Raw genomic sequence first — 11,185 nt, forward strand, 5'->3', positions numbered from 1 at the left:
GACTACGTTAATAAAGTACACATATGTGGAAAAGTTACTTGAGTACATAAACAAAGAATTTGTACCCCACTTACCAAATTTACAAACGTATGCAGGCATAAGGTTATGAGCTGGAGAGAAAATATTAAGGACGTGTATATTTCAGTGATGTGAGGCTGTAGACCATGTCTTTACCAAACTTTCCCACTTTTTTCAAGTTTACAAACCATTGCAACCTAATTCACTATACAGAGTGTAACAAGAGCACATTTGTGCATAATCTATCACGTCATTTTATTGCAAAGTCTCACACAACCCATCTGTGTTCCCAGACTCTGGGAATGACCGGTGTAGACCATCATGTCTTGTTTATTTACATAGCACATTAGGGCTGATGCTGTAAGAGCAGACAGGGATTATCTATGGTCTATCATGGATGGATTCCTGCATGGAAAAAAAGGACGTGATAGGGTCAAGTGGCTCCCAAGAGCCTGAATAAAATTAAAGTGGTCCAGACTCCACTAAGCTGGCCAAAAAAATAATAAATAGCAAAATACAATAAGAAGAAAATTCAGAAAACACACGGCAAGGGATGTATAAATATTTGCACCATATAATTTTTGTGTCAGTTGATAAGAGTGTGTGGAAGGAGCATTTTGCATTTGTGAAATAAAACTACAATTTAGGTGTGCACATTTCTGACTAAAAGATAAAAATGAGTGAAGGTGAGACAGTACAGAGTATGATATGTACTACATTTGAGGAACAAGATATCAGTGATGCAAGATAAGATTGTCTCTATAGAAACAATTTTTTTTATAGCACCAGGTTTAATTGGGCAACGATGACAATGCTTTGCTTGTTTACTGGAAATACAGTTACCCTAGAGGGAAAGACTGACAGTGATACAACTTTTCAGAGCGCTAACAAACAAGCTGCTGCTGATATCTAAATACCAGCTACCATTAACCGCCAAGAAGAAGAATGAACACAATTTGCTACTTGCATTCCTATGGTTTTACACCTAATACTATACACACAGTGTTCTTTTCTTCGAGTGCTCTTTGTTTGAACTTGTCAAGCTGCTACTTGATCTTGTACCTAAATCTTGTAGGTGGGGCAACAGAGATATTTCTTAGTTATATTGCTCAACAACTAGATCAATAGACATCCAGGTGGTTTTGATACAAAAGGTGAGATCATATAACAGTGGGCAATGGGGTCATGGGCCTAAGAATTGCAAAGTGGCACTTTGCTTTAGTTTAAAGCAGAAGCATGAGTCAGACGGCATGAGAATTTCTCAACAGGATATCCTCCAGCAGTAGTTTCTCCCCATGTCATCCAAAACTAGTTGCTGTGTAATAAAATCCACAGAATTTATGATTGTTTCGCCAGACAGTCACCTCACCCCACTGTCTGTAGATCAACAGGATAAAATTAACTCTATTCATGTGTTGTTGGTAGAGGGGATTTATTTTCTTGAAGTAGAGGATGCAAATCTAGTCACATTTATTGTACAAGGACACAATGAATGGTAGAGGCCTCTCACTCAGCATTCTATGCCATGCTGGGATTCAAATTGTGCTATAATGAAAACAGAATTGTTCCCCATCAAACCTCCGTGATTTGTTTTGCATGTAAATAAAAGCATGGGAGTGCATTTTCTAAAATGAATATTGCTACAATTTTCCGGTTGTTTCATACAGACTGTTTATTGCGTACAGCGTGTTTGTTGTAAACAGTTTTTGATTTTTGACAATTTCAGAGCCACATAAATGATACAGATTACAGAACACAACACAGTTGCAAATAGCATAAGGTGGATCTTGTATATGCACACTGTCAAATAAAATTAATGTATTTAAGAATATATATACATATGTTTATACAGAGACTCCTACGAGGTTTGTTATTGACGTTAAAGTGAGCGTTTGTGGTGGTCAACACTGATTCTGGGAATGTTGAGCAAGATTTTGCAGACGTCATAGAAATTTGAGTCAAGGTTAAACTTTTGGCTGCAAACAAACAATTTCCAATGGTGGATGGGCTAAAAGTTCCCCGGGTGATTAGTGATTTGGCACGAGCTGCAACCAAACAGCTTGGGAGTCAATAAAGCCAGTTTCAATCACGACAATTCGCTACGCAGGTCACACGGTGGGATACATGTCTGACAAACAAGTAATGGGAAGTGGAGTCACAAGAGAAGGCTTTGAAAAATGTGAGAAGATGCATGTGTCCCATTATGAAGTCATTACAGCTTTACTTAACTGAAAGTCTGTTTGTTTTTACAACCTAAACAGCCATTAAGCTGCACTTCTGTAAATGCGTCATGCAAAGGCAAACTCACAGGACTTGTGCTCCAGTTGCTATGGTCTGCTCTGCCGTTTCTCACATGCAGTATGTTTATCAGTGCACAAAATAAACTCGCAATCACACTACAAATGGTATTTGTGTGCAACACAGTTTCCTGGTAAATATAATCAAGAAAGTTAGTATTACAAATACAAATAAAACAACAATAAACATTTGCCAGGAGCGACGTGCCTGTGATTTGTTATGAAACAGACAATAAGATGAAGAGCTTCTCAGATACGCTGTCATGTTGACTCTACTATCACCCGAAAAGCATTCAGTGCCACTCATATCAGGCAGTCTTACTTTCAACTCGTCTAGAGTTGTCAGCCACTTGCTGTCACAGCAGTTGAAGTAATTTCCACTGATGAACATGACACGAAGGTGTGCAGATATAGCACTAATGAAAGAATTGTTTAAAGACACTAAACGATTGTTCCGTATGTCGATTTCCCTCAGAGGGGAGCAGCCTGAACTGGGTATGCTATCAAGGCGATTGTTTGACATGTTCAGATGAGTTAATGCTGGCATGCAGGGTAGAGACAGATCTGAGCTGGTCATGTTTGTTTCACTGATAATCAAGGACTGCAGGGTTTCCTGCACACCATCCAGTGCACTCACGTGCATCACCATGTGTGCATTTCTTGCAAGATTGAGGGAAACCAAAGAGGTTTCCTGAAATGCATTAGCATTGAGCATTTTGATATTGTTTCCCTTAAGATTTAGGTGTTTCAGAGTACTGAGCGTCTGGAAGGCAACGCAGGACCCATTGAGGTGAATTTGCTGTGTTGATTCCGAGCTTCTTAAATGGTCCGTATGAGCACAGGGCTGCACTGAATTGTCTTGTAAATTGAACGTTTCTATTTGTGTGAGTGCTTTAAGAAAGAGCGGGGAAACGTATGCAAGGCCATTGCTCTGCAGGTTGAGGTGCTTTAAGGAGGGAAAGAAAATCTGCCGATGGTATGCTCTATCACTGTACTGCCTCACGTTCCAGATGATGCTTTGCAGACAGTTGTAACTGAAATTCAGTGTTTCCAAAAATGTGAGACGGCTCAAAGTCTCCAGTGGGAAAGACCTGAAGTGGTTGTTGCTCAGGTCCATATAAACTAGTGGCATTAGCCTCCAGTTTGAGTGCAGGGTATTTTTTGTAACTATTTTCTCATTCATAATCTCATGATAAAGATAATTTACTTCTGATACCATTGCAGCTTCTACATTCAAAGCGCCAAGCATGTTATTCTGCAGATGAAGGTGCTTCAGCTGGTTCATCTTTGGAACAATTGGGAAATAAAGGAGTTTGTTGAAACTCAAATCAAGAACTTCAAGACTATACAGCAGGTCATTTTCACGCGACACAAAAAACTCCACTGAATTTCGACTAAGATTCAGGTATTTAAGTTGATGTAATGTAAAATCACAGATTTGTGCAATGTTATTTTTGGCCAAGTTCAGCATCTCTAATTGGCTCAATGGTTCAAATGTCCCCTCTTCTATCACTGATATCAGATTGTTCTCCATAGTAATGGCCCTCAAACCTTTACTCTCTTTGAACAAGCTGTGCGAAAGTCGTGTTAAAGCGTTACCCGTCATCTTAAGTTGATTAAGAGAAGATTTGTTTCGAAGGTACATCGCCGCTGAGTAATCACTCAAGCCATTCATTGATATGTCCAAGCTCTTCAGTCTACCAATGGATTGGAGAGCTTTGCTGTTGCTGCCAAGGTTGTTGTCCAGCGCATTTCTGGACAAATTCAATTCTTCAAGCTGAGCCAGGTTTTCAAAAGCCCCCTCAGAGATGAGATCCAGCTGGTTGGAGCTTAGGTCCAGCTGCTGCAAGTATGGCAAAACAACTGTGTGCAACTGTCTGATGAAGTTATTGGACAGGTCTAGTCTTCTAAGCCTTACATCTAAATCCTGAGGGACAAAATAGAGGTTCTGGTTGTTCCAGGACTGCTCCTTGAAATGGAAGGAACATTAATCATAATCAGAGTGTGGTCCATGGAAATCACAGTCAAACTAATTTAGCAGATTCTTAGATCTTTAAAGCTGGAAAAAAAGTGCAACTTAATGGATTACACATTACATCACAACGATGTTTACACACTTTACATTTGAAATGAAGCATCTTGAACCTACCTTTGGATAATCAAATGTCAGTCCAGTTATATAAATGTCATAGCTGAGTGACCAGAGGAGTAGGACATTAGAGAACATGTGCCTAACCATTGTTCCTCAGCTGCCGCTTCTGCTGCTGTTAAAGGGTATGGTACCACCACTGGTGTCAGAGCTCATATACACACGCTCACATACACATCTCCTCTTATAACCATGCTTCATAAAAAAAAAAAAAAAAAAAAAAAGGGTGAGCGGGAAAACATCTGTGGACACCAGATAGACACTGTTGCTATATTTAGACAACAAAGGCCTGGCCACTGGTACATCACTTTCTCTTCAGGCTTAGGAAAACAACCTTCTTTAATTAAATACTGTTCAATACAGACAAAGCTGATCATATTTAGGTGTTGAATACACTAATTCACTTTAAAGTTAGTAAGGAACCAAATGTTATATTGTAACATGTTTACACTATGGCATATTATCCAGTTTAACAGTTTAACAACTTTAATTATATATAGTATTCTATATTTACATGTCAGACAGGAAAAACCCATCCTGGTGGGGTGGGTGGATATAAATGTATACCTTTGTTTGTTCCTGTCATAGTCATAGGAAAAATGGAAACCATTCAAAAATAGACGAGAGGAACAAATAAACAGAGTGTGGAGGTGGAGCTGGAGGGAAGCAGCCCAGGTATAAAGAGACATGCAAAAATAGATCGTTGAAAGGACTTTTAAGCAAACCGACCTGGCTAAATATGTTTATAAAAAGAATAACGGTCCTCATAAATGCTGTCAGGAGAGCAGTTTAATTACAAAGTTGTGCATTTCCCTGAGATAAGTAACATCCAACAGTTGGTTCTTTATCAGCGTGCCCTCACACACAGCTCAGAGTCAGCTATCCACTTCCTCCAACAATGGGCTGCATAGTAGTGTTCATCTTCTCTCAGTTCAGCTGCATGATGCCAAAAAAGGTTGAATCTGCAGCCGTCGAGATGAGGGCTTGTTGCCGGTACGGGACCACCAGTTCTAACTCATTGTCCCGATGCAGCCGCACAATACCTGTGGAATCATCCGCAGATGGATGATGATGATGATGAAGAAGAGAAAACATACTTTTGAGTTTCTTTTGAGTGAGCTTTTTCCAGTGCTTGCTGGCTTAGGGTCCATTGTCTTGGAAGTCTCCGCTGAAGGGAACCACATTATTCCAAAACATGCAGCCATTATTATGAGAAAAGTGGTTGAGAGAGATGGTGTTAATCCAGAATCTACAGAGAGATGGTGACTTTGAAGATCATAGCATAGGATTACACAAGTGACCCATTGTGTCTTCAGTGGAAGTGGCTGTGAGACTTTCCACCCTTGTGTTTTCACTTGAAAATGGCGAGGGTCTGTTGCTTATAATTGTAAGATGGATGACATTTGAACCTATACAAGGACAAGCTGGGCAATGCTGCTTAGTTTAGAGGACTACGTTTACATTTGGAAATTATAAAGTTAAAATAAAAAGGCAAAGCCAAGCCTGTCTCCTTTCCTTTCCCGTCATTGACACATTATCTATTCTTAGTTAATCTATATAAAAAAATTTAAGTAAAAATGATTCATAATTTTTTTTTGAACAGTTTAATGTGTTCATAATAAATTGCTTAGATTTGTACAATAATATACATTAAAAATGTTATTTCCTTAAGGAGCCACAGTGTAGCGCAGCAGTGCCTCACTGACCTGCAGTGTAGCATGTGTTGGTAGGATGTGCATCAGCAGGCACCTCTTGCAGGCAGCGCAAGAGCTCTGTTGATGTCGTCTCAGTGGAGCTCCAGCTCCTAATAATGTGACCCACAACTGTGCTTGGGCTTTTGAACGTAACCTGTGAATTGAGCAGAGCATGAGATGAAAAAGCTGGAACAAATCAGACGTAATATCAACTTCGTTATGCTTGAGTTCAGTGACAATACTTGTCCAAACACCAAGTAATAACCATCCTCTTGGACAACAATTCTGTTTTCCTTTTGTGAAATTGCATTTCCTTGCTGTGCAGCAACAGTCCAATAGATCACAGTTATATTTCCTATGGGAAAAGGCGAGATACACTTATTCAAAACAATGGCAGACAGTGCAACTCTGAAGCCAACGAGTTGAATTTAGTTTTACCTCTTATGTCTGGCTGTTTGTTAGTGCAAGCAGTTAACTGCAGGAATGTTGGAGCTGGCATGAGTAGGAAACAAACATGATACTTTAATTTTATTAACTTAGCAAATGCTGTTTATGGCCTCACTACCAGATTAGACTGTAACTAATGGACACATTTTCAGTTCTTAGCTCCAACCCACCTCTGCAGCGGCCCTCTTCCCGTTTTTCTCTCATAAAGGACATCTTCAGAGAGCTCTGAGCCTTTTGGAAAGTACTTGGCTTAATGTCCTGAGAGAAAACAAAACATTACAAGAAAATGTATCCTTGCAGTACTGTCTGAATGCTCAATGATGACATTAATCTCAGTAGTACAATGTCCAAGATGACTCCATCCTACATAATCAGTGACATACCTCCCCTGTTTTAGATGTCTTGGCCATTTTCCCATTGACTCCCTCAGAACGTGGTTGATTTAATTGTAGAATTAAATCCCCCTGGAGTTTCCGAAAATCATTTTCTAAAACACTGGCTCTGTGCACCAGGAAAAGACTAAGACAAAACAAAAATGCCACTATTGATAATAAAGGATTGTAAAGCATACCGAGCCTTGCAGTCTGGATGTCTTCAAGTTACAGAAACGGGTGAGGTCACACATCAGTTAAACCCGGAAACCTAAATGTTCAGTTTCAAAATGAGTTTCTAAATGAGGAACTATCTTCTCTCTGCCTCTCAAGATGGAATTCATTTAGATTGTATGAAGATTACGGCCCACATAGCAATGCGTTGTGAAACTTGCAATCACGGTGAAGGCCTCCCTGATAGAACAGCTTTGGTTCTTGTCAGTACTTGTGCCAATAGGAAAACCAAGTTTTAACCTTTTAAAATCAGTACCACCAGCAGACTGAGTACAGAAGACAGGAAAGTGCATTTAGACAGAAAATGAAACACTTTAATCCATCAATCAACTCCATTTACAAAAGTATATCCCATTTTATATACAATATGTACAGAGATGTATAAACAATTATAATTATTCCACATGGATTCATTCATATTGTAACTAAACAATAGCACTGTAACAAAACATATCACTGATATTCTGCAGGGATGCTGTAGTGCAAATGTGCGCAAAATATATAGTGCTGTTGCTCTGTGAACACCAAATAACTCCCGTTTAAATGGGTTTTCTCAGCTTTGCACTGGTACCTTTTTATACTTTATAACATCTTTTCATTATTTCTTTAACCCAGGGGCTTTTGGAGCTTTGAACCCTCTGTTAAAACCACTCACATACAACCATTAATACAATTAAGTTAATTAAAAAAGGCCAAGTATACAATCTGCAAATAAAACATTTCAAATAGCTGGTGTTTTTTTTTTTTTTTTTTTTGGGAGATACAAGATCCACATTCAACAGCACTTTGAAATGTTATACATTTGAAGTATCTGTCAGCGCAGTGTCAATCATTGTTATACAGAGAGATGCTGTCCGTCTGTTTGGACACAATAGTAACTATAAATATAAACCTTTTGTCTGATGAGGACTCCCGGCTCATCCGGGCTGATCTCTTTGCACAGAATCAATGTGATGGACAGCTATGACAGTATATTGTTCCTTTTAACACAGAGCTGTGGAAGTGAACAACAGTCACTCAGAGGCTTCCTCAACCTTAATCAGCCCGGAGGATTGAAGTATCCCTTTAATGGGGGCAGCACTTGGGACAAGAAGTTGCTCCTTAAATATCGTATCAATTCATGAGTCCGAGATCAGGCAGGATGAGAAAACCCGTGTGATTCTGAACTGATTTGACCATCGTGAGCAACTTTTGTCATTTTCTGCAGAGGCCTGGTGGCTGTGTAGTTATTAGTTGTGTCCAGCAGATGGCGCCTCTCCAAGTCTGACACTTCCCAGGAAGGTGGTGTGATTGGTCATACTGATGAGCGTGTCCTCATACACTATGCGAATGGAGATCCTCTGGCCAGCGCGCAGCAGGCTCACCCCAGCCGTGTAGCAGGTGTTGAACTTGCGCTGACCCGTCTCGATGCTGCAGGTGCAGCGGAGGAACGGGTTGGAGTCCACCATCACCTCATAGCTGGCGATATCAGTGAAGTTGAGGTAGTACACCTAGTGAAGTGGGGGACAGACACAAAAAATAAAATAAAATAAATCACAAAGGACTGAGACACACACAGACCAGACTAGTCAACAGCAACATTTGAGAGCTCATTTAAAGATGAAACGGCTAAAATATCAGAGTTGCCAAACAATGGTTTGAGTTATAGAGCTTTACATTTAGCCACTGGGAGAGTGGAAAATAAAAATGTCTCATAACTCAAAAAACAAGTACAGATAAGTAAAGCAGGCAGGGTTTTAAGCTTAACTGCACAACATCTGCCAGTTCTTCTGACTCTGAGCTGTAAATTTTAAGAGTTACGTCAAGGACCGTACTCACTTCTACCTGACTATATATGAAGTAGACACCGTCCAGCAGCACCTCCAGCTCTCCAGAGCGAGGGTGCATTTTAAAAACCCGGTGGTGGATGGACACCATCTTCCAGTTCCTAAGGATGCCTTCTGACAGATCTACAGACAAATTACAAACAAACAAGAAGCAAACAGTCAGTAAAGGCAGCGCTCACGTAACTTTTAAATCTTAACAAATGGCTATTACATTTAAAACATTGTCAAATGAATTCACACAAAGCTCCACATGACATAATAAACGCTTCTCTTCCCTGCACTACTGGTGTATAGACACAAACGCTCCCTCGGTCAGGTCTGATAGTTTTGCTCAACAGAGACTATTTCCGTAGCGTATTTTTGTGTTACATTGTTTCTGTTCAAAAAGCGGCAAAATAATAACATCAACGCACGGCAGCTTAAATGCGGATAATTGTTTGCTAATCCTATAATAGCTATAGGATTACATTAGTCTTACTGTAATCTTACATAATCTTTAAATACATATTGATAGTGACATTTAGCCCTCTGAACCAAACACATCTTAGGTTCTGTAGGTGACTGCATTCATGTTCCATCAAATAAAGAAGAAACAATATCTAACACATTGGATTTTAAATCAACCAATCCAGAGTGTTGAGGCGGAGCAGGCGTGTGTATTAGTTAAGCTGCAGATCTAAGTCTCTGACAAATGGTGCTGACAGAGAATAAAAGCGTGTTTAATATTTTGTCTGAACCACAGAGGTGTAACCACAACAGTGCACACACACAAGACCCACCTTCTCTCACTTGGATGGTTGTTTCCTGCCCTTGCAAATGAACCACTGCAGGCTGAAAAACAAAGGTCTCGGGTGACTACAGGTTGGGTTTAGGGTTGGAACACGCAGTGGAACAGGAGAACAAATGTTTCAGAAATTGAATTTAAGTACCTGGAAGTCCTTCGCTTTTGTTTTATCGAGAACCCCTGCAACAATAAGAGCAAAAGAGAGAGACGTGTTTAAAAAAAAAAAGGAGAAAAAAAAAGACTTTCAACAGAGTCTGAGAAACAAAGGACGAGATGAAGATTAAATTAAAACAAACACCGACATAGCTTGAAGACAGAGCACTACGATCTCACACAATGTTAGACATACCGCATCTGAAACTCTCACTGTGCAGACAATGAGTTCATCGATTTTGACAACCTGAGCCGCCTTCTAGTGTGGGAATGTGTCTACGTGCAGGAAATTACTGTAATCTAAGAACACATCTCTCAACTTGTGGGGTGTTTTCAAGATCTCTGGCTCGAGTCTTTACTATCTCAGCGTGTTATTGTGTCATTTCTATTTTACATTTTATACCTGCTGGACCTTGAGCGCCTGGAAGTCCCTGTGGCCCTGGAGGTCCAGGGGGTCCTGCAGGCCCCACACCAATGCTTCCTGGAATACCGGGTATTCCAGGGATTCCCGGAGGGCCCTGTGGGCCCGGGGGACCAGGGGGACCAGGAGGCCCCGGCACAGGCCTTTTCTTCCCTGTAGAGAAAAAAACAAAACAAAAATGGTTGGCAAACTAAAACAATAAGCAGGTTTACCTTTTAAGCCTTTTATGCAGCTCAAAATCACAAATGCGCCTCCATGGGATTTACAATCTGTACAGCATCTGACACAGATAGTAAATTCTGATATGAAGTGGAGCAGGAGACGAGAATAATGTGAATTCTTTTGTGAAAGACAGATATTGAAAGCCTGTCATTCACTGTGTGAATGTTGGATGATATCAAGAAAACGCTCAGAAAGAAGATGGCAAGTAGCAATGTTACAGAAATTTAAGCAGAATTTATATTTTGTAGTCACCTTTTTTCCTCTCCCTCCTTTTTTCCTTTCCCGTTGATTCTGTAAGAAAGAAAAACAGTGAGTGGGCTTGAAATGGTCTGCGGAACAATTACAGCTCACACATCCAGCTTATTCTGTGTAGGTATCCTTAAGTGGGCTAAAATAACAGATTCATGATGTCGAGCACTGTACACTGGATTGGAGGTATGTCAGTCTGTGGTATCTTCTAGTGTAGTAATTTGTAAGTGTGGTTTCACCTCCTCTGTATGAACAAGTGCCTTAAGCATTCACAGGCAGTGGAACTGGAGAAGATCATTAGAGAGATACTTTATCCTGCC

General features: G+C 40.2%; 2 protein-coding genes and 1 pseudogene across 3 annotated transcripts in view; all 3 read right to left on the bottom strand.

The window, feature by feature from the left end:
* Positions 1–1,728: 1,728 nt before the first annotated feature.
* LOC131472789 (transforming growth factor beta activator LRRC33-like) lies at positions 1,729–4,657 on the bottom strand. Its single transcript, XM_058650241.1, has 2 exons — positions 4,465–4,657; positions 1,729–4,284 (listed from the first exon to the last, which is right to left on the bottom strand). The coding sequence occupies exons 1-2, from the start codon at positions 4,552–4,554 to the stop codon at positions 2,410–2,412; spliced, it is 1,965 nt and encodes a 654-aa protein (XP_058506224.1). The 5' UTR covers positions 4,555–4,657; the 3' UTR covers positions 1,729–2,409.
* A 624-nt stretch (positions 4,658–5,281) lies between these two features.
* Positions 5,282–7,230, bottom strand: LOC131472901 (tumor necrosis factor ligand superfamily member 13B-like; annotated as a pseudogene).
* A 278-nt stretch (positions 7,231–7,508) lies between these two features.
* eda (ectodysplasin A) overlaps positions 7,509–11,185 on the bottom strand; it is a 12,027-nt gene continuing 8,350 nt past the window's right edge. Inside the window, exons 3-8 of one of the 2 annotated variants that reach the window (XM_058648973.1) lie at positions 10,869–10,907; positions 10,377–10,547; positions 9,966–10,000; positions 9,816–9,867; positions 9,035–9,159; positions 7,509–8,700 (exon numbers count right to left, since the gene is read on the bottom strand). In XM_058648973.1, the coding sequence (XP_058504956.1) occupies positions 8,440–8,700; positions 9,035–9,159; positions 9,816–9,867; positions 9,966–10,000; positions 10,377–10,547; positions 10,869–10,907 (683 nt within the window). In that variant the 3' untranslated portion in view covers positions 7,509–8,439. Of the gene's footprint in view, positions 8,701–9,028; positions 9,160–9,815; positions 9,868–9,965; positions 10,001–10,376; positions 10,548–10,868; positions 10,908–11,185 lie in introns of both variants that reach the window. The other variant, XM_058648972.1, reaches the window with a different exon arrangement.

The sequence above is a fragment of the Solea solea genome, chromosome 14 (assembly GCF_958295425.1).
Source record: "Solea solea chromosome 14, fSolSol10.1, whole genome shotgun sequence".
Taxonomy (NCBI): Eukaryota; Metazoa; Chordata; class Actinopteri; order Pleuronectiformes; family Soleidae; genus Solea; species Solea solea.

What these genes read in the sequence shown, in the direction of transcription:
- LOC131472789 (XM_058650241.1), bottom strand. Translation starts at nt 4,554, where the DNA reads ATGGTTAGGCACATGTTCTCTAATGTCCTACTCCTCTGGTCACTCAGC. An exon ending in TGACATTTGATTATCCAAAG is followed by an intron (nt 4,285 to 4,464) that starts GTAGGTTCAAGA and finishes TTCCATTTCAAG; the next exon opens with GAGCAGTCCTGGAACAACCA.